The 26982-nt window shown below is 39.2% G+C and overlaps 2 protein-coding genes across 3 annotated transcripts in view; both read left to right on the plus strand.

The window, feature by feature from the left end:
- The window catches only part of gpc4 (glypican 4), a 46005-nt gene extending 38956 nt beyond the window's left edge, over window positions 1–7049 (plus strand). For both annotated transcript variants that reach the window (XM_041797532.1, XM_041797533.1), the window contains 7 exons: window positions 1424–1821; window positions 2180–2345; window positions 2683–2813; window positions 2903–3049; window positions 3632–3756; window positions 3858–4030; window positions 4110–7049. In XM_041797532.1, the coding sequence (XP_041653466.1) occupies window positions 1424–1821; window positions 2180–2345; window positions 2683–2813; window positions 2903–3049; window positions 3632–3756; window positions 3858–4030; window positions 4110–4327 (1358 nt within the window). In that variant the 3' untranslated portion in view covers window positions 4328–7049. The remainder of the gene's footprint in view (window positions 1–1423; window positions 1822–2179; window positions 2346–2682; window positions 2814–2902; window positions 3050–3631; window positions 3757–3857; window positions 4031–4109) is intronic.
- A 9227-nt stretch (window positions 7050–16276) lies between these two features.
- brd8b (bromodomain containing 8b) overlaps window positions 16277–26982 on the plus strand; it is a 34293-nt gene continuing 23587 nt past the window's right edge. Inside the window, exons 1-6 of the mRNA XM_041797523.1 lie at window positions 16277–16379; window positions 17119–17215; window positions 24844–24913; window positions 25004–25053; window positions 25148–25270; window positions 25356–25436. Of these exons, the coding sequence (XP_041653457.1) occupies window positions 16361–16379; window positions 17119–17215; window positions 24844–24913; window positions 25004–25053; window positions 25148–25270; window positions 25356–25436 (440 nt within the window). The 5' untranslated portion in view covers window positions 16277–16360. The remainder of the gene's footprint in view (window positions 16380–17118; window positions 17216–24843; window positions 24914–25003; window positions 25054–25147; window positions 25271–25355; window positions 25437–26982) is intronic.

A 26982-nucleotide genomic window follows, 5' to 3' on the forward strand; every position in this document is an offset into this window, starting at 1 on the left:
GGCATTCCTTGGGATGAAGTAGGTCATTGTTCCCTGTCTCTAGTGAAGAGAGCTCGCTGAGGGAACTGATGAAGTGAAAGCAGTAGAGGGAGGGAGATGCAAGCCTGGATGGGGGGTACATGTCCATATACGGGGAGGGAAAGAGGGGAGGAGGTGTCATTATTCAGTAATCCTATTGAAATTGTCTCTGAAGGACAGTCCAAGAGAAGCTGGGAGAAAGGAGGGCGAATGGAATGTGACAACAGAAAAATGCCATTGATGGTGGTCAGTTTGAAGCAGCTTGATGTAGAGAGACATCTCTGCTGAATGGCAAGCTTACAGAGGAGAGCAGCAGCAGCACTTGTTCAGCCTGACAGAGATGCTCTAGCTCCACCTTTAACCCCTCCTGCTTCTGTCCTCTCATCCCATAAGCAACTATTTCTTCCCAAAGAACATTCCTTTGCCTTTCATCTGAGATTTTAAGCTTAAACTGTTTCTGTTGAAATACTGAATGTCAGGACATGGAGGCAGAGAAAGAGGAAGATCCAACTACTAATTTCAAGTAGGGACAGTGGGACAAGGTTTGGGTCTGAAATCAAAACTGCCGGTGTGACTATATGTCAAGATCTTTGGGTTTACCATGTCACATTCAGGTAGAAATATTAAGGGATGTGGTTCTTCTGGAGTTATCTTGAATTCTAGATAGTCTGGTCTGAGAAGGTCACAAACAGGAATCGTAAATATCCATACAAACACATTTTCAAAAAATGTGGGTAATCAGCTGTGAATTGAAATAAGGAGGAATTTAGGACATCTACAGGCCTGATCAGTAGCAGGCATCCATGCTCATGTTTGTGTTTGACTAATATGTAACCTGTTGTTTTAAGAGACAGCTGTCAACTATGTTAGCTGTTTATTCACTCTGCATGAGTTTCATAATTGGACTAAGTTTTGATTTCCATGTAAATGTGTGCAGTTTTGTGAGTGTCTTCTCCAAATTCAAGATCAAAATCAAGACAATTGATCTACTTTTGCTCTTAAACTAAAAAAAGTAGACATATTTTTTCAGTGAGCTGCCTCATTATATTTCTCTTAAACTGATCTCAAACTGTTTTCTTGCGTTTATTTTTTTTACTATTTGTGCAAGTGAACAAATCTAAATTAGTAATACCAAACATTTTTCCAAAGCCAAATAGTGCTACTTGTGCACAGGCTACCCTGAGCAACAGCATTTCTGCAATGTTGCAACTTTGCTCAGACCAAGGCTTTTGTAGTCATGTGAACAGTAACTATATTTACATAAGATTTTTTTAAGTGCGTGTCATTTTACATTTCCTAAATCCATAGCCTTAATGTCACTGAGATATCTTTGTGTATTCTGCTTTTTTGGCAGCTTTTTGTTTAGGCATCACACTAATTACTCTCCTCTTTGTCTTTTTTACAGAGTTTTTCCGTGAGCTTTTAAAAAACGCAGAGGTCTCATTGCACAACATGTTTGTGCGAACCTACGGGATGATGTATGTGCAGAATGCAGAGTTGTTCAAAAACTTTTTTGAGGCCTTGACTCAGTACTACATATCTGGAAGTGCTGCTGTCAACCTGGACTCTATGCTGTCAGACTTCTGGGCTGACCTCCTGGAAAGGATGTTCCGGCTGGTCAATGTACAGTATGAATTCAGTGATTCCTACATGGAGTGTGTCAGCCGGCATACAGAACAGCTTCAGCCCTTCGGCGATGTACCCCGTAAGCTCCGTATCCAACTGACACGGGCCTTTGTGGCTGCACGCACCTTTGTACGCGGCCTGACGCTCATGCCAGAAGTGGTCAATAAAGTTTCTACGGTAAGTGAGAAGTGCTTTTGTCTTTGCTAAGAAATGCCAAAGCAGCTACTTTGCTTCCAATCTCTAAAGAGCTGATCTTGAGTGCCCTGTCCAGTCTCCCCACTAGTCTTCTTACTGCATGTCTTTCCTAGATAAACTGCACTATTACGGTTTCTCATACACCACCTTAAATGTTTGGTATGGCAGGTTTTGTCACTGCAGCAGATCATTCGTTGATGTTAGATTATTCTGCTTTGTAATACTGGATTTGAAAAAAAATGGCAGACTTTTCATTGTGTGTGTGCATAAGGTGGTGTTGGACAAGTGTTAGTGCATTTGTTGCAATAACAGACTGCCAATTGCCCCCTGCCTCCTCCAGGTCAGTGCATCTCCCAGCTGTGTGCGAGCTGCCATGAAGATGTTGTACTGTCCCTACTGCTCCGGCCAAGTGGCCCTAAAACCCTGCCAGAATTACTGTCTGAACGTGCTGCGTGGGTGTTTGGCCAACCAGGCTGACTTAGACACAGAATGGAACAATTTTCTTGGTAAGTGTCACATCATGAGGAAAAAGTCACCGTCTGTAGCCATTAGTAGACTTGCAAAGGCGTAAACTGACAAAATAGTGTACTACAAGTGTCTACTACATGTGTTCTACCAGTCTGCTGAAACTACTACAGTGTGAAGGGTTTCTGCTCCCTCCTCACAGTGCAGCAGCTTTGATCCGCTATCATAAGCACTCTAGCTGGTTAACAATCATCTGCTCTTTAGCATCTGCTTCCCCCTCGTGGCAGCTATTTATATTACAACCACAACTGAAGAGAACTAAGATTTTTTTATTTATGTGCTTGTTTTGATTTTATGTCTTTTTTTCTTTGATTTTAGATGCCATGCTTAGTCTAGCTGAGAGGCTTGAAGGCCCCTTTAATTTTGAGTCCGTCATGGATCCCATTGATGTGAAGATCTCCGAAGCAATCATGAACATGCAGGAGAACAGCATGCAAGTGTCTCAAAAAGTCAGTAATACTTAACAGTGTTTTTAAAAAATTATGTAAGTAAAGCCAACATGTTCAAGTCACTCAACTCTTTTCTTTATTTCTCGAAGGTTTTCCAAGGATGTGGTCAGCCAAAACCAAGTATGGCTTTCCGTTCCACTCGTTCTATCAAAGAAACAGGCTTTACCGGCCGCTTCCGCCCCTACAGTCCTGATGCGAGACCTACTACTGCAGCTGGCACCAGTTTAGATCGATTGGTAAGAGCTATTTACACTTGGTTTTAAATGTTCTTCAGTAAGATCAACACTTACATCCAGGAGAAATATTCACGAATACCTGTTATTCATGGCCTTCAGATTTCATAACATCACTGCTATTAGAGGGTCAAGGTGCCCTGTGCACAGTTAAAACACCCAACCTGTCAATAGTAAGGGCCATATTTGTTTTACATTGGTTGACTATGACATAAAAGAACTAGAAATTTACTAAAATATCTGCACAAACATTTTCACTTTAACCACATACATTAGTGCCCCCTTTTCCTTCATTGAATGCTGACAGAAGGCCATGTTGCTGTAGACTCATTAGGTAACATCATTACAAACAAATCTGATGTGGCTGATTGGGGCCCTAATCACCTCAGCAGGTTGTGGAAGTGAGTGAAAAATGATAGGTCCCTGCTGGTTCCACCTGAATTTTGTGCGGTCCACAGATGATTGCTCAATACCGAAGGACAAATTGTTGAACAGGGTCTAAGAAAATACAGAGCACATTCAGGTATATTTTTGTTAATGTAAATTTAACTGACTTTTGTTTTTTCACTTGTGTTTTCTGTGCAGACAAGTGATGTAAAGAAAAAGCTGAAACATGCAAAGAAGTTTTGGTCCACATTACCTGAGACTGTGTGTGCAGGAGAGAGGATTGCACCTGGGGATGAGTGCTGGAATGGAACTGCAAAAAGCAGGTGAGATAGACACTATGCATATGCAGGATCTGAATTTTATTGTCTGTAAAGCAAGATAAGACAGTTATGTACTTGGTCTCACTGACTCTAACTCTATGTAGGTATGAGTCAGTTGTCATTGGCAATGGGCTGGCTAATCAGGTTTCAAACCCTGACGTGGACGTGGACATCACAAAGCCAGACATTGTGATTCGCAGTCAGATTGCAGTACTGAAGGAAATGACAAGCTGGCTCAAAGCAGCACACAGCGGAGTTGATATCTCCGTTGACAATGGTGAGGACACTAGGACACTCGGCCTTCCTTTAAATTTTTTTTCTTATTGTTACACATCTGAAACTGTCTCTTTTTCCAGGTGAGGATGGCAGTGGAGCAGAGGAGAGTGGCAGTGGTTGTGATTCTCCCTCCTGCAACACCGACCGGGACATCTACTTCTCAACTCCACCAAACCCTGGTAAACCCCGTGTCAATCAAGTGGTGGTGGGCAATCATTCAGCTGCAGTTGCCTCACAGAGGAGCATGGCACTGGCACTCTGTGGACTGGCCCTGGCCTTGCTTCCCCACTTGAGATAAAACTGGCTGTGCAGGGAGAGAAGGGGAAAAACCAGGAATGATGGAGCAAAGGGGAAAAATGTCAGAGACTGTAAAAGACTGCCTTCAGGAGCTTGGACTGCCATTGGGGGGGGGCTCTTCTGAATATTACAGTACCTTCACCTCTACTTATTCGTTAGTATGTTTCAAGGACATCAGTGTACAGCTTTTTGACTTTCTACCCAAGACATCCATCCACCTTTTCCCTATACCCCAGATAATCATTTACTCTTTGGTTCTTGTAGAGCCACAATATGGTTCTACTTGCAGCATAAAAAACATTATAGCATTGTCTATTTTGGCAATATAAATTGATTATTCATAATTGTGCCTTCTTCAGTGATTGCCTTCCAGTAACTGAATAGTAAGCTGGATGTTAGGATAAACACTGAGTGCCTGTGATGGAACATGTCTTCACATTTCTGAGGACCTTCATAATTTTTTTTATGAATGTTAACAATTTATGCCAACCATTGCTGCACATTATGAATGTGCAAACTGTTTTTGTTGCTTTTCCACTTCTACATTCAATCCATCAGAAATTATGAAACAAGCTGGTGAGCTCAACTAAAAAATTATGAACGCTTGTGTTCCTCTGCCTTGAAAAGACATTTAAATCTTTCCGCTTATTTGCATAAATGCAGTGAGAGAAATTACAGCACAGGTATTCGTGTTCAACCTTGGTAGGGAATCATTCTTTAAAACTGCTTTTGATGTGCTCTACCTAGACATGCATATTGCATGTCTGCTTAAAGAATTATTACAACCTGTTGTTAAATTTCCTCATTGTTTTTTTTTTTTTTTTACCTTAATGTCCTCAGCTTAAACATTTCATTAGTAAGGACATACTTAATGCATGCTGTCATTGTCAGTGCAGTCTAGTGGTGTTGAGTTGAAGTGAATTGTCTGGTAGAGTTGAGAAATATGGCTGGCATCCTGACAAAAGATAACTGTTTTGGAAGAAGAAGGACCCCTACCCCCGGCATAAACCCTAAAGAAGGCAAAGCTGACAAGTCCCGAATGCCCTTTTTGGTACTGTAAGCTCAGTTCAGCGCAGAGAATCTGCCTCTGTACAGTCTGACTTGTCTCAAAAGAAAAAGCATTCAAAGTGTTTCACATTTTACTAGAGAAGATGAACAAAACACAGTGCTGTGATCAAACAAAATCAAGAAAGGATTATTTTAATACAGGGTTTTATGTTGAAGATGTTGTAATTTTTGCTAATTTTGGTATGAAGCTCTATGTTAGGTACTACAGTGGATTTTTACAGCTAGTTTTAGGTCGTGGACACTGTGGGCACTTTTGGTCAGTGTGCTAAATTTTCTTGGCTATTTTTTTGCCCACATCCCCAGACACTCTTTTACCTATTGAATGCCCTGTGTCAGTGTAAACTGACTCATCCTGAACCATTTGATTTACCTATCCTCATGTTCTTACTGTCTCAACTTGAGCTAAATTTTCAAGTATTTTCACAAATGCAATGAAAATTAATGCAATGCATGGTGCCTGATCTTTTTTTGTGAAACCTTGGTACATTATTAGCTTCCTCATAAGGTAAAAAAACAGTATATATGTTGTTTTATATCTTTTATCTGCTACAGTTCTCTAGAGGACAAGAGAAATTGTGACAAAATGATGAGCACAACAAAGGATGTTCTAATTTGATAATCAGGTCTTAAAGTTGCATTACCTGATGATTTCATCTCTAAAATGATACTGCCTCATGTAGTTTTTGTACAGTAACTTATGCACATTTTAATTTCATTACAAACATGCTTCTAGAACTGACATAGAATATCCAAAAATAGAATCCACTAAGACAATACACTTCTCAAAGTAATCTATTGAACTGATGAGTTTTGGGGGTGTGTGAATATGCATTATGTAAAATACAGAAAGATGGACTTAGTTAAGTGAAATGTTGTATACTGAGCACAATCTTTTTGCCTCTTTTGTCCTTGATATTGACAGGTTGATTGTAAGCTTGGTGGAAATTTTATTCCAAAAATGTTCCCTATTAGCAGACTTAACATGTCAAATGTATTCAAATAAAATTCTGGTGGTTTTGAACAAACATAAAAAAAAGCCATTTTAAAGTGATAAAGCCTTAAAATAATGACGCTGCTTTGGCAGCTTGGTTTGGAATTGTTTCTGCATGTTACAAGTTCAGTTCTCAATATTTTGTATTCCACCAACATTTCTACAAGGGCTTATGCATATGTTCTTGTCACAAAGAAGAGCTGTAACAAGTGTGAAGACACCCAAATTGCTGAGAACTGTAGGAAATGTTTTGGGCAATGATGGTAAAAGTCTGTGTTTGTGCGCAAGGGCAGCAGCATTTTCCAGCTGGCAGGAATTTTTCCAGCTGCTAAATGTTGTTCATTTGGTCCAACGTCTAACCTGAGTCTAGAGACCTGAGGTTCAAAGGGATCTTTGTTAAACTTCCCTTAGCCTTTGGCTCACAAGAATGGATAAAACTCATCTTTTGATGAGAGTGACTGAAAAGATGAAAAAGTGTAAATAAAGAGCAGCCATCTTTAGATGTCTCTAAAAGAGGCTGTAACAGTAAACCAGATTTTTACTTGTCAGAGTATCTCCTAAATGTTATGGAAAAACAAGATGAGATAGATGTTAAATGTAAGAGAAAATGTATATTAAACAACATTTCTTAGTCTTGTTGAAATAAAGACTACCAATATTTAAAGGTTTGTGAATGGCCTCATTTTATCAGCTCTCCTTGACAGATATGTCTTTATTTGAATGGTCAAATGTATGACAGTTAAAAATACATGAGGCAAAACTGTGTTAAAATGGGGTTGTAATTTTTGGTTGAACAAAATTTTTTTTTCTTAAAAAGGCTTATTGTATTTACGACAGTTAAAAGTGGAGTGACTATGTCTTGGCTTCACAAATTCCACAAAATAACTTTGAAAGCTTTTAATTTAAAACTGGCAGGCACTGACAAATATAACGTGTTGAGGAGGTGTTGACTTTTGAAATGGAATATACAGTATATGTGCCAGTCACTTCATTAGTTATACCTGTTGATCAGCCAGTTAGTTCAATTTAGTGTATTTTTGCAATTTGCTTAGAAAAGTAAGAACATTATAAGGTAGGTAAAGTAAAACATTGTGTAAAAGAGGTTGGACGACCCTAAAGGCTTATACAGATGCATCTTGGGATATGGAACCACACAGAGCAAGGCTGTGCCAAACAGTTTCAGTTTGATACTCCATTCATGGATTCAAATTCAGTGGCTTTCAGACCACCATCATAGTCTTTATTATGGTAACAATTTTTAGATAGGATTTATTTGTCTAAAGTAAAATTGGAATTACCAAGTTTAATTTCTTCATCAGGTTATGGACTCTGAGTCGAAGCATGTAGATATCCCTGTTAAATTAAGAATTTTTAATTACATCAGAGTGACTCAGATTTTCAGTTTTGACTGCCATTTATACCACAGACTTTATTTGCAAGTAGTTTGGCAAGTCATTGTTCTACTTTTTGCATTATATCCTTGTCTTCTTATCCTGAGAGCAACTGATCCTGGTTACAGAGTTTTGGATACTTTTGACCCTGTGTAGCACTCATCCTCTTTTTTTCTGTTTTTCCATGAAAATGGTTTGTTACGGCACTCTGATGTCATCCTAAACACAGAAGAATTCAGCCATAAGCCATTCTATTCCTGGAGACCTGCCATTTATCATTTGTTTTGATACTGTATCAATTTCTGTTCCAGGTAACTCCTTATCAAGTGGGGTTTTGTCTTCTTTGCTTAGTTTTTTAATGCCATCTTTGACAGTTTTTTTTTAAAAGAAAGTCACATTTTGATCATGTTTTGATTTACAAAGTTTACAAAAAAAAGGACAAATTTCATCATGGATCTTTTTTTGGTCTTCTATATTGTTATTGTTGCCATAAGCTTATTTATTTGTCTTTGTTTCTAGAATTAAAAGAATAAGATTTCTTTTTTCCCCTTTTGAACCACTTGGCTCTTGATCTTATATAAGTTGCTTTCGCTTTCACCTGGTATAGCTCATTCATCTTCTGTTGTAAAGATTTAAATCTTATTTTGTTTTGTGTAACGTGTTATCACTGAATTATTTAATCAGTCACTTCCTTCTGTTTTTGTTACCTCTGTATCGGTTTATGTTTACCTGTTCTAATCATTATCTTCTTCACCATGATTTCACTGAAATCATTCCAACTTATTCCTATTAGACATATCTGAATTTTTTACCTCATTACCAAGAGCTTTGACCAGTTTATTAACCTAGCATTTTGGACCAAGTCATTATTAAACTTACAAATGTTAGATGTCTGCGGTTAATATGGACAGTGTAATCATACTGAGATTTCACAGGCTGAAATATACTTTTATGTAATCCATCGATCAGCCAATGTCAATCAATTTGGATTTGATTTTCCCTAATAGTTTCAGCTGACCCCTCCAAGACAGACATGGTCGCCTCTAAAGTCTGGTCCAACCGGCTGTGTCCTGAGCGCTCAGTATGCCATGAGCTGGGTCAGACCTGGGACAGCGTGCCACGTGCCCATAAAAGCACAGCTGCCACTTTTGTATCCAGCAGCTGCCCCATCCCAACCCTGATCTTCTGAGCACCTTAGCATTAGACACATGGCTTGCCAACAGCACCCAAAAATGAGCCGAAGGGAAGTTATCACAAAGGACTCCAGCTGGTGTTTCTGGTAAGTCAACATCCAGGCCTCACAAGAGTATAGTAGGACCAAGGACAGAAAGACTCTGACTTTCATCTGCATGCTCAGATATCATGAGCACCACACTAATTTGCCCTGCACACAATGATACAGTGTTACAATGTCATTTAGCAGACACTTTTATCCAAAGAAAGTACATCTGACAGGTAGACATGTCCCAGGAGTTACAAAACTTGCACAAGGGCCCAAACCAGATATTGATCATGTCCTGACTGGGATTCAAACCATCAGTCTTCCATACCAAAGTCAGCAATGTAACCCACTAAGCAGCCAAGCCTCCAAACCCATTGCTCTGTGTGCAAGGCCATGTCTTCGTTTGATCTTGGCCTTGCAGTAAGCAAGTGATGGATTTCTCTGCCAAGGTAGATGAGCTGATCTACAACTTCCACGCTCCCATCATCCACAGACACAGATTCAATGGCAGCATCCAAACAATCCACCACAGTTCGCTGCACCTGCTATCCACCCCCTTATCCAGTCCCTATAGGTAGGCCTACTGAAAAGCACAGAGACTAAAATGCACCTCTGCCTCAACCCTGAATCAACTGGGAAGAAGTAAGAGATGGAGCCACCACACTTCACTGGCCTTTCTGTACCAGAATATGGGGTAAACATCAGCTGGACAAGGGCTCATGGAATCCAACTGAGCTTAAAAAAGCTGAAAAAAAAACCTATATCAAATTCCTGAAAGCGCTCAGTGCCAAGATGTAAGGTAAGTTTAATTTAAGCACATTTCAACAAGGCAATTCAAAGTTTTCACACTTCATTTGTCCAAGGCACACCTAAGATCAAGCCGAAATCTCAAGGCACACTATATTCATATACACTGCTCAAAAAATAAAAAGAACACATAATCATCACAATGTAACTCCAAGTCAATCACACTTTCAGGTTATCAAACTGTCCAGTTAGGAAGCAACACTGATTGTGAATCAGTTCACCTGTGGTTGTGCAAATGGGACAGACAACAGGTGGAAAGTTGAGGCAATTAGCAAGACAACACCTATAGAGAAATGGTTTTGCAGGTGGTGGCCACAGACCATTTCCCTTTCCTCATCCCTTCTGGGTGATTTTTGGTTGCTTTTGCATTTTTCCAGTGCTCTCACCACTAGTGGTAACATGAGGTGGTATCTGAAACCCACAGAAATTGCTCGAGTAGTGCAGCTCATCCTGGATGGAACATGCGCACGTGCCATGGCAAGGAGGTTTGCCGTGTCTCCCAGCATACCGTAAAGAGCATAGAGGAGATACTAGGAGACAGGCCAGGACACCAGGAGATGTAGAGGGGGCCATAGGAGGGCAATAACCGAGCAGCAGGACCGCTATCCGCTCCTTTGTGCAGGAGGAACAGGAGGAGCTCTGCCAGAGCCCGACAAAATGGTATCCAGCAGGCCACTAATGTGCATGTTTCTGCTCAAACAGTCAGAAACAGACTCAATGAGGGTGGTGTGAGGGCTTGACGTCCACAAGTTGGGCCTGTGCTCACAGTCCAGCACCGTGCAGCCTGATTGGCATTTGCCACAGAACACCAAAATAGGCAGATTCGCCATTGGTGCCCAGTGCTCTTCACAGATGAGAGCAGGTTCACACTGAGCAGATGTGACAGACGTGTGAGAGTGTGGAGATGCCATGGAGAACATTCTGCTGCCTGCAACATCCTCCAGCATGACCAGTTTGGCGGTGGGTTAGTGATGGTCTGGGGAGGCATATCCTTGGAGGGCCGCACAGACTTCCATGTGCTAGCCTGAGGTACCCTGACTGCCATTAGGTAGCAGGATGAGGTCCTTAGACCCACTGTCAAACCATATGCTGGTACAGCGGGCCCTGGGTTCCTACTGATGCATGACAACACTCAGCCTCATGTGGCTGTAGTGTGTCAGCAGTTCCTGCATGATGAAAGCATTGTTTCTATGGACTTTTCCTCCCGTTTCCCAGACCTTAATCCAATCGAGCACCTCTGGGACATCATGTCTCGTTACATCGACCACCGCCACATCACACCACAGACTGTCCAGGAGCTGACTGATGCCCTGATCCAGGTCTGGGAGGAGATCCCTCAGGAGACCATCCGCCATCTCATCAGGAGTATGGCAGATGCTGTAGGGAGAGCATGCAGGCCAAGGAGGCCATACACGCTACTGAGTTTCATTTTGAGTTGTCTTGAGGAACTTCACAGAAGTTGGATCAGCCTGTGCTCTGATTTTTCCACTTTTAGTTTGAGTATGATTCTGAAACAAATCCTCCATGGGTTAATGATTTTGGTTTCCATTGATCGTTCTTATGTTATTTTGTTTTCAACGCATTCCACTATGTAATGAATAAAGATTTTCAACTGAAATATTTCATTCATCAAGATCTGGGATGTCCTTTTTTTGAGCAGTGTACTAGTATATTCATGAAAATCAGCCTCTTCAACATGAGTTTCAGCATCTGTAGTTGTTGTATTGTTGTAGTGATAACATATGTTTGTGCCAATTCCCAAGGTACACCTAGACATGCCTTAACGCACACCAGTGTGCCTCACCACAAGTGTTGGGTTTAACACTTTACTAAATAACGTTACTAGTTAACGCAGTACAGTAACTCCATTAATTTTTATGGTAACTAGTGGTGTAATGCGTTTCTTTTAAAGATTATTAATGCCGTTACAGTTACTGGGAATTCAAATCACTCATTCCTTGTTACTTTTATTTATTTATTTATTTGTCTGTTTCTTTAAAAGGGACAGTGCACAATAATGTACAAACATACGAGGTACATACTGTAAATGTGCCAGAGTTAACAAAAATGCTAATTTACATCTGTTGTCCCTTGGCAGGTTACAAAATTAAACAAATATTAATTCATAAGGCTTAAAATTCATGAATATAGTACAATCAATCAATCAAAAATACAAAGTCCTAGAGTTAAAGTGTTAAAGTTAGAATGCTGGAGTAAAAATTTTTCTATTACAGTGCGTATTGCCATTATATAAGTTGCTTGAAGAAATACAGAAAATCAATAAAAGGAACCTCCATTCGCATATTCATTCACATCACATATACAGAAAAATCTATGAAATACAGGACATATATACATGTGTTTGTATCTGTACTCCATAGACAGTCTACTTAACTGTGGGAACAGAATTGGTCGGTTATAAGCCAGTTTTTGAGATGAGATTTGAAGGTGGTGAGAGAGGTGCATTCTCTTATTTTCTTTTTTTTTTTAAGATTTATTTTGGGGCATTTTTGTGCCTTTATTAGATAGAGCAGGACAGTGGATAGAGTCGGAAACAGGGTCAAGAGTGGGGGTGAGACATGCGGTAAAGGGCCTCAGGCTGGATTCAAACCCAGGCCGCCCTCGTACATGGGGAGCGCCTTTAACCACTAGGCCGCCTGCTCCCCGACAAAAAATAGTTTTAAAAAGGACAAAACAAGCATAAAACCTAATGCTGAGCCATAAGAGACAAATTACTTGAACTAATCATTTATTGACTTTATTCTACCTTTTCTCAACAGTTGAGATTATACAGCATGATGAGAAAAACAGTCACGCCATATTGTTTGTTTTGATTTTTGGTTAAACCCAAATCTCTTTCACAATATTTCAGATAAATGTACCCTTAAAATATGACAAAGTTGTGTCATACTGCATGATATCAATTTCTTTTAACATTTTTTCATCCTAGCTGACAAAAATAAAGTTTGGACTTCAAAACAAAAGGACTTACAAAAAGAAATACCCATTGTTGTAACAGTGGCTTTCAAAAGTATTCATACCCTTGAACTTTTACACATTTTTTCATGTTACAGCCACAAACGTAAATAGGCCTATATTTTATCGGCATTTCATGTAATATATCATCATGAAGTGGCGCATAATTGCAAAGTCAAAGGAAAATCATACATGACTTTCAAAATTTTCTACAAATAAAAATGTGAAAAGAGTGGTGTGCAAAAGTATTCAGCTCCCTGGAATCAATACTTTGTAGAGCCACCTTTTGCTGCAATTACAGCTGCAAGTCTTTTGGCGTATGTCTCTACCAACGTTGCACATCTACAGACTGAAATTTTTGCCCATTCCTCTTTGCAAAATAGCTCAAGCTCAGTCAGATTTGATGGAGAGCATCTGTGAACAGCAATTTTCAAGTCTCGCCACAGATTCTCAGTGGGCTTTAGGTCTGGACTTTTGACTGGGCCATTCTAACACATGAATATGCTTCAATATAAACTATTCCATTATAGCTCCGGCTGTATGTTTAGGGTCATTGTCCTGCTGGAAGGTGAACCTCTGTCCCAGTCTCAAGTCTTCTGCTGATTCCAACAGGTTTTCCTCCAAGGTTGCCCTGCATCTGGCTCCAACCATCTTGCCATCAACTCTGACCAGCTTCCCTGTCCCAGCTGAAGAAAAGCATCCCCACAGCATGATGCTGCCACCCCCATGTTTCACGGTGGGGATGGTGCATTCAGGGTGATGTGCAGTGTTAGTTTTCCACCACACATAGCGCCTTGTGTTTAGGCCAAAAAGTTCAGTTTTGGTCTCATCAGACCAAAGCCCCCTCTTCCACATGTTTGATGTGTCCCCTACATGGCTTTTGGCAAATGAGACTCTTATGGCTTTTTTTCAACAATGGCTATTTTCTTGCTACTCTTCCATAAAGGCCAGATTTGTTTAGTGCACAACTAATAGGTGTCCTGTGGACAGGTTCTCCCACCTGAGCTGTGGATCTCTGCAGTTCCTCCAGTTACCATGGGCCTCTTTGTTGCTTCTCTGATCAATGCTCTCCTTGCCCGGCCTGTAAGTTTAGGTGGATGGCCATTTCTCAGTAGATTTGTAGTTGTGCCATGATCTTTCCATTTTTGGATGATGGATTGAACACTGCTCTGTGAGATTTTCAAAGCTTGGGATATTTTTTTATTACCTAACCCTGCTTTTAACTTCTCCACAACTTTATCCCTGACCTGTCTAGTGTGTTTCTTGGTCTTCATGGTGCTGTTTGCTCACTGATATTTTCTAACATACGTCTGAGACCTTCACAGAACAGCTGTATTGATACTGAGATTAGATTACACACAGGTGAACTCTGTTTACTAATTAGGTGACTTCTGAAGGCAATTGGTTGCACTTTATTTTATTCATGGGTATCAGACTCCAGAGGGCTAAATACCTTTGCACACCACACTTTTCAGATTTTCATTTATAAAAACAATGAAAGCCATGTATAATTTTCCTTCTACTTCACAATTATGTGCCACTTTTTGTTCGTCTATTACGCAAAATCCCCCAAAAATCCCAATAAAATTTAAAATAAAATGTAAAAAATATGTTTACGTTTGTGGTTGTAACATCAAGAAATTTGTAAAAGTTCAATGGGTATGAATAATTTTGACTTTTGACTGTCCTTTACGATTAGCTATACTTGTTAGTTTAAATCAAGTTTGAACTCTTTGAAACCTGCTTGGGACAGTCACAACGCATACATGTTTGGCTTTAAATTGAGAAAATGGGGTAATACGTTGAGTAAATGGAGAGTATGCGCACATACAGCAGCCTATACAGTTTTTCCAGCTACGGGTGCATCTCAAAAAATTAGAATATCATGAAAAAGTTCAACATTTTTTGTCACTCTTTTCTGAAAGTGAAACCCATATATTATATAGACTTGTTACACAGAGTGAAATATTTCAAGCCTTTATGTCTTGAAATGTTGATGATTATGTCTTACAGATAAGAAAACCCAAAATTCAGTGTCTCAGAAAATTAGAAAATTACATAAGATCAATAAAAAAGGATATTTTAAACAGAAATGTCAGGCTTCTGAAAATGATGTTGATTTCTATGCCTTCAATACTCAGTTGGGCCTCCTTTTGCATGAATTACTGCATCAATGTGGTGTGGCATGGAGGCGATCAGCCTGTGGCACTGCTCAGGTGTAATGGAAGCCCAGGTTGCTTTGATAGCGGCCTTCAGGTCATCTGCATTGTTGGGTCTGGTGTCTCTCATTTCCCTCTTGATAATACTCCTCCTCCAGACTCTGGGAGCTAGAAGAGTGGAGAGGCACAGAATCCACATTGCTTGAACTCCAGTTTGAAGTTTCTGAGGTCAGTGATGATTTGAGCTGCCATGGCATCTGCTGGTGTTGGTCCACTGTATTTTCTTAAGTCAACAGTCAACGCAGCCATCTACCAGGAAATTTTAGAGACCTTCATGCCTCCTTCTGCTGACAAGCTTTATGGAGATGCTGATTTCATTTTCCAGGAGGACTTGGCACCTGGCCACACTGCCAAAGGTACCAAAAGCTGGTTCAATGACCATGGTGTTACTGTGCTTGATTGGCCAGCAAACTGGCCTGACCTGAACCCCAGAGAGAATCTATGGGGTATTATCAAGAGGGAAATGAGAGACACCAGACCCAACAATGCAGATGACCTGAAGGCCGCTATCAAAGCAACCTGGGCTTCCATTACACCAGAGCAGTGCCACAGGTTGATCGCCTCCATGCCACACCACATTGATGCAGTAATTCATGCAAAAGGAGGCCCAACTGAGTATTGAAGGCATAGAAATTAACATCATTTTCAGAAGCCTGAAATTTGTGTGTAAAACATCCTTTTTTAATTGATCCTATATAATATTCTCATTTTTTTGAGACACTGAATTTTGGGTTTTCTTATCTGTAAGACATAATCATCAACATTTCAAGAAATAAAGGCCTGAAATATTTCACTCTATGTGTAACAAGTCTATATAATATATGGGTTTCACTTTCAGAAGAGCGACAAAAAATGTTGAACTTTTCATTATATTCCATTTGAGATGCACCTGTATTTGATGAATTCAATTTGTGTTGGTTTGACACTTGAAAACCAAAAAAGGCAATGTCACGTCACCCACCCATTAAATCAGTGCGGACCGCACAAATATTCTTCTTCTTCGGTGGCTCTTCATCTTCTCGTTTTAAGTCGGTTGGTATCAATTACTTTAGTGCTTTACCAACACCTGGTGTTGAAGTGTATCGGCTCTGCCATTAGATTTATCTACACGCTCATCCATAAAGAAAATAATAACTATGATTATAATACAATAATATAACTGAAGTTAGGCTACTTCCTACTGCCCGTCGTCCACCTTTCCCTACAGACTACGATTTGCCATGATATAATCCTGACACCCTACATCAACAGTCTGTTATTTTTTTCTAATCGCATTGCACCAGTTCGGTGATGTTCCGCCTGTGTGTAACACAGAAATCATTCCGGTGGAAGTTGTGATCGCGGCCTTGTCACAAAAGAAATGGCGAGTGGAATCGGCAGTGAGTAGGATTTCCAACTGTCTTTTTTGTATTTTCTTGTGGTTTCATAAAACGAATATCATACGATAAGCTAAAAGACTGCGATTCGTTCAATTTGCTTTATCCCCGTAGCTTGAACAAACAAACCGTTTCGCTGTGTTGTCGTGTGTGTCTCATGAATGTGTCCCCCGTAATTAAGATTGCTAAGCTAACGCTACTGAAATTGCCAAAACAAAATATTTATTTCGGTCTCCTGAAAATGTCCCCCATCGTTTTCACTTATTACTAAATTTATAGATAGGTCAAACAGCAGGCACGAAACTGCGCTTCTAACAAAGGAAGCGCTAAGAACGCGAGGGCAGCTTGAAAGATAATGTAAACAATGTGGGCAATACAAGGTTGTCAGCTAGCTTTAGTAACAAGTAGTTGTGGGCCATTTATCCAAAGGAACTAAGCTATGTTTGTATTTTTACTTAATTTTAGATTTTTAACTGTATGTTTTATATACTTTATAGAGCACCATGTGTCATGACTTTTCCTAAACCATGGTGTGTGTGTGATGCATGTGTATTGTTTGAAGACAGGCTGTGACCAAACAAAGCTTCTGATGGCTCTACTACGGTGAATTTGTATTGCCTTAGCACAACTGTTAAGATTTAATTGCATTGTGACATTCATGTATTTGCAGTTAGAACATCTTAAAATGTACCTGACCTGTTTTCATGTTTCCATGGTTTTGTGTGTGTTTTTTTGAAAACAGAACACAAAATTCTGAATGTGGGACCAACAGAGCCCTGGTCAGTCAGGGAGAAACTGTGCCTGGCCTCTTCTGTAATGAGGAGTGGTGACCAAAACTGGTAAAAACTACTCAACTTTTCACTCACTTTTAAAATTCTTTGTTGTTAAACCAGGAAAGACGCTACCTAGGTATAGTGCTGATGAAAATCTTTCAGCCATCTTTGAAGTTTTACCCTTTTATTGATTTTATAAATCAATCATTGATGGTTATATATATTGGCCATAATATTGTTATGTATGCAGGGCATAGTGGCTATAGATGGGAACATTTTATCCACGTAGTTCAACAAGTTTTACATAAAAATGGGCCAAGAAGATATGTTGGCTCCCCTGTGTGCTGTGTCAAAAATATACAAAGCATGTCATTTCTCCCAAATAAACTCTCTCACACCAAGCTAAAACAAAGAAAATATGAGCAATTTTGACTTGACAGATGATGATGTGCCGTTTACTGTGGACATGAGAGAATGTTTGTATGAACTGGAGTACGCTGAAGAAGAACTTACACAGATGGAGAGTCAGTGGGCTGAAAGAGGGAGAGAAACTTCATTTGAAAGTTTAGAGCAGGAGAGATCCCGAGCATGGGTTCACATTTTCCTCACCTACGCCACCAGACAACTCATGATCTCTCCAGCTCAGCAGCAGCAGGAGACAAATGCCGAAAGCTGCATCCTAAATTAGTGCCTGACACAGAGGGTTTTTTTTTTTTTTTTGAAGAAATAGAGTGCTTTGTATATTTTCAACACAACGCACAGGCAAGGCAACATATTTTCTTGGTCCATTGTTACGTAAAACTCGTTAAACTATGCGGATAAAATGTTCCCATCTATAGCCATTATGCGGCGGATCTCTCTGAGCTCGTAATAACCACAGGATCAACTTTCACAGAAATCATTGAAGGCTAATGCCACTCCTATAGCCAAATACCTCATACAACCAAACTTCAAAAATCCTTAGATATCTCTTTAAGGCAAAATAACTGGCTGTATAAATATTCACTCCCTTGGTTTGTATTTGGTAGTTACCAGTGATGGGAATAACGGCATTAAAATAAATGGCGTTACTAACGGCGTTATTTTTTTCAGTAACGGGCAATCTATCTAATTACTATTTCCATGATGATGATTGGCTAAGGTAGAGTAAGCTTTCATGGTAAGCTAATCAGAGGCGGTGTTGAGTTTGGCATTTTCAAAGTGGAAGTACAGACACTACTTTATTCTCCTTGAGGTAAAAGGCAAGAACGTACATGTGAAGTGTACAGTATGTCCCAGAGCAAGTGTTTGTCCACGTCCGTTGTAAGTAACTCTAATCTAATGAAGCATCTCTCAACGGCACACGCTTGTACAAAACTAGTGGCCAGAAACACCGCTGTTGACACTGTTGATGATGATAGCAGTGTGGCTAACGTGAGCTCCGCTAACAAAGAAGGATACGGAGCCACGCTGTCCAAGCAGCTAAAGCTGGATTTTTCTGTTCCAGCTTCACAAAAACTTGTGACACAGACTGAACTGAATGGAAAAGTTCTGTGTAAGTACCTGCCTATGCAATTCTACTCTATGCCAGTGATTCTCAACCTTTTCAGCCCTCAAAATAAAAATGGGAAAGATTTCTGGAGCCCAGCAAAATCATGGTCCATTGTAAAGTTAAGCTGTAGTATTTTATATTTTTTCTTAATAATAACCACTCTTATCATAAATAAGGGGGTCTAAATAATAAATAAGGGGATAAATAAAGTTCTTGTATTGTATTGTATTATTGTATCAAAGAAACAAATTTTAATTGATTTGTGTAGTAAGTAGCCTTCTTAAATGTAACTCCTTTTGTTGAAAACAGAATTCAAATACAATAAAAAAATAGCTAAAATTGGTTAATAATGGCAAGACATGGTGGGAAAGGTGGTGCAATTGGATTTTAAAAGTAGCAGAAATGGTCAGAAATGCCAAAAATTAGATAAACGTAGCAAAATAACCAAAAAAAGGCAAAATGGGCTTATTTAGTGGTAAAAGTGGATTCAAAAGTAGCTGAAATTGCGTTCAAGTGGCAAAAATAGGTGGAAATTTTGTGAAAACTGGCAACAAAAGGGTTAGCTGAGTCAGAAAATGTCAGAAACTGGCATAAATGGGTATATCAAATTGGGAAATGTGGCTTGAAAAGTGGTAAAAGGGGTTAATAGTGGCAATAATGTGTCAACAGAGCCAGTATAAGGCAGAGAGTTGCAAGATTTGGTTTAGAAGTGGCAAAAACAGGCAGAAATAAGTGGTGGAAAGGGTTTAAAATTGACACAAAAAAAAAAAACGGGTTTTAAATGTGTTAAAATTGATCAAATTGGTGGGAAAAGTGATGAAAACGGGTTAAAATTTGATTAAACTGATGTAAGTGGCAACAGTGTCATTTAAAAATACTCTTAGTTTTTTAAAGGCCAGTTCAGACCAACGATTCACAACGCAACGGTTTTAGAATGTCACCGGCAATAGTCGCAGCAGTCTGAAGCAGCTTGAATGAAGCCGTCTGATGGAGCTGCCAGTGAGGTTGAAGAGAGCGGGTTTAAGAACACAGCAAGCTGTGAAAAGGGAAATATAAATCTCATTTTGAAAGGCTATAGGCTATACGCCTATTTTGTCAGATATTCTGCTATCAATCTTAAAAATATCTCTTTTCTCATCGATCCTCCAGATGATCACTTGTTATCACCACGCAGCACGCCAGCGAAAATTTCACTGCACATTTGAACTCTAAAATGCTTTTCTAGCTCAGTCTTTCTATAACAAAGATATCCGCTGAGAATAATTAATGTTCCACTGACACATTCAGCTCCTACAGTCTTGACTTTCTCATGGATTATCCAGTAAAACGCAGTGCTTCCTACTTATGAGCGCAGCCAAATAAAGTAAAGGAGAATCTTTTCTAAACAATTTCTAAAACAATTTCTATTTCAGTTTTTCACATCTACCTGCTTCTTGCAAACATCGATCTTTTTAATGATTTAACTTTAAAACTTCAGCCTACCAAACTCCTGTCTCCTCCATCAGCTGCACATGCAGGCCTAACAGCTGATGGAGGAGACGGCAGAGTTTTCAGACAGATTTACGTGTGAAAACTTTAAAAAATAATAAATAGGCCTACACAGTCATTTCAGAGGAGCAGATATATAATAAAAGGAATCCTTTCTGAAAAGTCTGCCATTCTCCAGCTGCGTTTTTACGCAGGAAGCGCTGCGCTTCATATGATAATCCATGAGAAATCCAAGGCTGTAGGAGCCTGACTGGTTAGCTGAAAAATAATAGCTTTCAGCAGATATCTTCAATATGACATTAGTGAGCTAGATAAGCACTTTTGTGTTTATATGTGTCGTTTAACTGTGCTGCCGTGCTGCAAACTTCAGCCTAAACTCCCATCTCCTTCAGCAGCTGCATGTCAGTTAAATTCGCAGTTTTATGTGTAAAAACAAACAAAAAGAGGGTTGATGTGATCATTTCAAAGAGACAAAAATGCAATAAATAAATAAATGAATCAAAGGTTAATAGATTATATAGCCTAGTTTGAAAAGGATCTCTCTTTCCTGTGCACGGACAGGATGCACGTGTGCTTTATGAGATAATCCATGAGATTTTAACAGGCTGAATGAGATAAATCTGTCCATGGAAAAATATTTTCTCAGTGGATATGTTCATTATGACATGAGTGTGCTAGAAAGGATTTTTGTGTTTATATGTGCCGTTAAACTGCGCTGCTGTGCTGCAAAACTTCTGCCTTTAAACTCCTGCCTCCTCCAGCACATCAGGCTTAAACACACAGCTGGCAGAAAAAAGGTTCTGTGTATTAACAACAACATAAAGGATCTATGAAATCACAACAGCCAAGCAATATAAAAAAGAATGAAAGGTTAATAAATTATATTGTTTGAAAAGGCTCTTTCTTTCAAGCTGTGCACGGACAGGCGCTTTATAAGATAGGCAGGAGAAATTATAAACTGCACTAAATCTGTCAGAGGCAAAAAATATTTTTCTCAACGGATATCTTCATTATAACAAGACTGATCTAGCAAAGCATTTTAGTATTTATATGTGCCGTGAAACTGCACAGCTGCGCGATGTTGATGACAAGGAGGACTAATCACTCTCGGGCACCCGCATGTGAAATAAAAGCTTAATCCTGAGAACAAAAACACAAAAACTGTGAATATGCAGTTCTTTCCCTCTTTAAGAGACATATTTGCTGGGCACTAACTAAGATAAATCTATTTAAAGTGAGTGACTGTGAGAGTCATTGCCATGGAAAAGTCTCATTTAATCGCAGCAGTGTGAACCGGGAGGTGTTTAGAGCGTCGAGAGTGGAACGTTGCAAGCAGTTGCAAGTTTCAACTCGTTTCATCGCAAATCTTTGGTCTGAACTGGCCTTAAGACATCTGGAGACCCCCATCTCAGTGTCTCATGACCCCAGATGGGGTCCCGACCCCAACGTTGAGAGTCCCTGCTCTATGCAACTGGCTTGTGAAACCTGCTTAGAAAACAATCCAAATTCTTAGACATATTTAAATTTTTTAAAAAGTAACGCAATAGTTACTTTCCCTGGTAACTAGTTACTTTTATAGTGGAGTAATTCAGTTACTAACTCAGTTACTTTTTGGAAGAAGTAACTGTAACTAATTACTTTTTTAAAGTAACATGCCCAACACTGGTAGTTACACCTTTGCTGCAATCATGGCACTGAGTCTGTATGGACGGGTATCAATAAAACTTGCACATCTGGACGCTGCAGTTTTACTCCATTCTTCTTTGCAAAACAGCTCAAGCTCTGTCAGGTTGCACAGGGATCAGGCGTGAATATCCCTTTTCAAGTCCAGCCACAAATTCTCAATTGGATTGAGGTCTGGGCTTTGACTCACCACTCCAGAACATTCATCTTGTTGTCATTTAACCATTATGGTGTAACTTTGATCATATGCTTTGGGTCATTGTGTTGCTGGAAAATAAATCTTCTCTCAAGCGGTAGTTCTCTTGTAGCTTGAATAAGATTGTCCTCCAGGATTTTCCTTTTTTTTTCCATATTAATTTAATCCTCTACCTTTACAAGCCTTGCAGGGCTGGCTGTCAAGAAGCATTCCCATAGCGTGATGCTGCCACCACCCTGTTTCACAGTGGGGTCTCATCAGCGAAGAACTTTCTTCCACCTTGCTGGGGAGTCTCCCACATGCCTTTTGGCAAACTGTAGTAGGGATGCACAATATTATCGGCAGTATATCAGTATCGGCTGATCTGTATGGCCAATAATGTGATGTCATAATTAAGTGCACACGATGACATGGGATGTGCACTAATAACAAACTCAACATGTCTGTGGAAGAATTTTGAGGTGTGGGAACAAAACAGCAAAGTAGCTGTTTGCATCGCTTGTAAAGTACATGTGATGCAAGGAGGACTTGACAACACGCCTTTAACACCACTAGTTTAATTTTGCATCTAAAAAAACTGTCAACCTGATGACTACAAGGACTTTCTTAAGATAAAGAATGACAAGCCAAAAAATACAACAGCAACCACCCAAAGGTAAGGAGCTGAACAGGCAAATCACTGAATTTATAGCTCTTGATAATCAGCCTTTCAGATTGGTATACATGCTTCCGCAGGTTAATAATGCATTTAAAGCCCCGGTATATTATACCTAGCAGGCGCTTATAGCCTTACCTGAACTCCAAAACTTTGTTTCCAGCCATGTAGAGAAGCTCCTCGTTAAAGCTAAACATATTAGCTTCACCACGGAGATATGGACATCAAGTGTCTGTCCTGTTAGCATGTTGATCCTCACTGCTTCAGTGTATAGATAAGGATTCACTCTTAAAAAGCTTGTCCTGCACTCACAGGAGTGCTCCGGTTCTCCCTTATGATAACATGTTCTGGATATGGAAAACAGAGAAAAAGAACTTGCATGTCGTGCTACGTGACAGCGCATGAAACATGCCAAAAGCAATGACAGACTTCTCGGTGCCAAGTCTCCCGTGCACATTCTGCAGCTGGCTGTGTCCTGTCTCCAGCATTGGAGATAAAGGTGTCACTGTGTCGTTTTTGAGACACTCCGTTTTTTGAGAATGGCCTGATCCATGCAGATTCACACATGTGCACTCAGGGGATCCCCATCTCACTAATTGTGAGACTACTAGCATCAATCAGCTGGAACTTAAATAGAGGGGTTGAATATTTATGCAGTCACTTATTTTATCTTGCATCCTTTTGTTTAATTGACATTATTTTGTAGGAATCTGTTCTCACTTTGACATTAAAGAGTTTTTATGTCAAAAAAGCCAAATTATGTTGAACATGATTGATTTATAAAATCAGTTAAAGGGTAAAGCATCCAAGGGAGTGAATACTTTATATAGGCACAGTAGTTTATTACATAACTGGCAACTCTGTGACAGTTGTTACTGACGCTGTGTTTTTCACTTAGTCATCCATATAGTGTGCAGCTGAAGCAGATATATTAGTGAAATTCAGTAAGGAATATTTTCTGTTGTAAAAACATTTAATGTTAATGGAAATATTACAATCCCTTAGTGACTACACTCCCCCTGTATTTGTTATTCTTAATTCACCGGTACACAGCAATTCATGAGTTTTTATGAAGGAAATTATATGTTAATACAGTAAAGCCTCTAAAAAGAGGCTATCTAGACATAAATCCAATTTTCTTTGTCTTTTTCACACATTTTTGTATTTACTTTCAAAAACTGATGTATCTGCGTAAAAAAGCATGAACCTATTGATCCACTTAATGTTATAGTTAAAGTAAAAATAAATCAGGGTGCATAATATTCACTTTTTTATCTGGTTATATTGTGTCTGTTCATAAGGACACGGTGCAAAGACTTAGTTTTGTTTGCTGTCTTTTCTCATATTCACAACTAGAGGTCAGCCTTGGTCTAGTAATGCTGTTTAAATGGTGTCAAGTAGAATCCTTGTTGTGGTTCCTGACTCCGCCAACTATTATGCAGTTTGTAAAAGATGACCTATGCTGATGTGATTTTTTCTTTTAAAGTGCATTGACATCACAGCTCTTTAAAAAATAAGTGACTTAAATAGATTTTATGCAGCCTAGTACAAAACCCAATTCCAAAAACGTGATGGGTGGAAAATGTTAGACTGCACTAGTCAACTGTGGGATAGGAGACAATCATGATACAAAGACTAAGCTTTAAAATTGCTTTTATTTCTTATCAAATGTTTAATGACTTGAGCTCAGCCAATGATCGAGTCCTCCCCACTGGGTTGTCCTGGAGAAGGCTTTTACGATGACAGCAACATCTCAGTTAAAAACATTTCCAGAATATAACCAGAAAAGCATGTGTCTTCATGCCTCCAGGTTGGCATGCAGCCAGATTATCATTCCCTGACCTGTACTCTTCTATCTTGGGTCTTATACTTTGATCATCTAAAGACAATGCCATTTATATTAGAAATAGGTCACAAGTTGAATTTAAAGGCTTTGACTTTTGACTGACACATGCAAGACCGAACATTTCATCCTAACTAAAAGTTCAGTCACGTTTCACACAATGCTCTAGCAGCTTTTGAATTTGGGTTTGTATTTTCCTTTTAAATGACATGTATCAAACTATTTTTCTTAAAAGCCTCACTTCTTTCATTTTTCATTGTCATATTTTTTTACATTGTGTATCATCTCTGTCTTTAAGGGTGTCAGTAAGTAGAGCCATCAAGCCTTTCTCAGAACCTGGCCGTCCACCAGACTGGTTCTCACAAAAGGTGAGAGAGCTACTGACTTACAGATTTGTTTACAGATCAGTACTACAATTTACCACAGAATAACAGCAGATTCTTTTCTCCATTTCTCAGCACTGTGCGTCACAATACTCTGAGTTATTGGAGGCTACAGAGGCACCAAAGTCAGTGAAGACAGACACACACACAACTTTTTTGTAATCAAGGAGAAAGGCTTTGAGAGTTGAATTGAAATGTTTGGTCCCTCCTTTGCTCTAGGCGTAAGCGTGGGGAGAAGGGAGAGGTGGTTGAAACCATTGAAGATGTCATCGTTCGTAGGCTAACTGCTGAGAGGATAGAAGAACTGAAAAAACTACTGCGAGACACACAAGAGCAGTACAGGTATTTTTTGTTTAAAGATCTCTGTTAAGTAGTAATTAATGTGTGACATGAGCCTTTAACCTCCCTGTGCTTGCTTTCCTGACAGGAAATTGAAAAAAGAGGTGGATTTGATACAGACAGGTCACATGGACTCCCAGCTGAAGGAACTTTGGACAGAGATCACACTGTAAGACTTTTCTTCTGCTCCACCTTGATTTGAACTAAGTGTGACCCATCAAATGTGTTATTTATTCATTTACTTTTAGCTCCCTGATCCATCCATTCTCATTGGTAATATAGAAGGTAAAGCTGGACTTGGAATAAGCATTTATTGCACCATAGGATACACACAGGATCAGTATAACCTCTGAACCTCTGGTGTTCTGTAAGAATTGCAGAGGATGTCCATGATTTTAATCCTGTGAGTAATGGCCATGCCTGTGAGTAAAAAGTCCCAAATGCCACAAATACAGCTCCCCCTGATAATCGTTATCAGTCTGAATTGGCATCTTCATAATTTGGATATTTTTTTTTTTACTTTTTTACTCAATCTTGTTTACAGTTCTGAACCTGTACTGTATTGTTTAGCTTTAGATTTCAAAAATTCCCCTTAATAACATAACTCTTGTTTTGAAAGGTGTCACTGAGGATTAAGTTATCACAACAGTTGATCAATGTAAGGACAAGAAGATTGTTGATGCGCACCACTACTATCCCAAATTAAAAGAGTGCAGAATAACAACAGCAGAGAACTGCTTAAACAACAGCTTAAACTAATAAGATCTTACATAATACTTGGCATCTCTCTCATAAATTATCATTGAGGGCTCAACTGTTACAACTACAGGTATCAGGTTTTACTATTATGTGGGTTCTTTGGGCTGGGTAAGCACAGCTTGTTCACCAGTTAACTGTGAATGGGGAGCTAATACATTTTTTATAGATTGAAAAAAAAAGTTTAAAAAAAAGTAAAAAAAAAAAAAAAAAAAAAGGTTGTCAGACTCTGGCCACTCGTGCAAAGGTATTGACTAATATCCACCTTAATCATGTACATAAAGGCAGTGTGCACCATGTTACCTTTTTGCGCTACAGACACAAGGATACATAGCTTGTTTATCATCTCTGCAACACCTCAAAGTTTACAATAGGATGTTCAGTAAATAAAGGTTAACTACAGACATTAATCATTGACAATCTTCCACACTAAACATGGGCATCAGGGGTCCATTCACAAATTTCCACTGATCTTCAGGTAATACTAATGCATTGCAAAAGGTCTGCTTTATTGTGACCTTTTAACAATAATAAAAGATTAAAATGCCAACTTGGACACCACTGCTCCTAATGGCACAGCAAAATATGAAAGTCCACCCAAAATTATTGGAGTAACTTATTCATGAACACACTGAGACCAATTTAAAATGCATGAGTTTTTTTTTAAGAATTACATTAATAAGTTGATATTCATACAAAGCTAAGCAGTCAATCATGATTTTTTTCAGAAAAACGGACAAATTGTTGTGAAATTAGACATTTAACACTCCTGTATAGCTGGAGTGGAGTGATCCTTGTTCCAAAAGCAAGTGTTCGACTAAAAGAGATTGGCAACTGATGGAGACTTTTTTGAATGATTCATGTAAAATTTGTCTGATTGGGGTTAACACAAGTTTGAAGCCTTTAAAATGTAAAAAACATTTAGGTTGTGCTTTAAAACTCTTTATTTGTCTTGAATT

This window comes from Cheilinus undulatus, linkage group 10 (genome assembly GCF_018320785.1).
Source record: "Cheilinus undulatus linkage group 10, ASM1832078v1, whole genome shotgun sequence".
Classification (NCBI taxonomy): domain Eukaryota; kingdom Metazoa; phylum Chordata; class Actinopteri; order Labriformes; family Labridae; genus Cheilinus; species Cheilinus undulatus.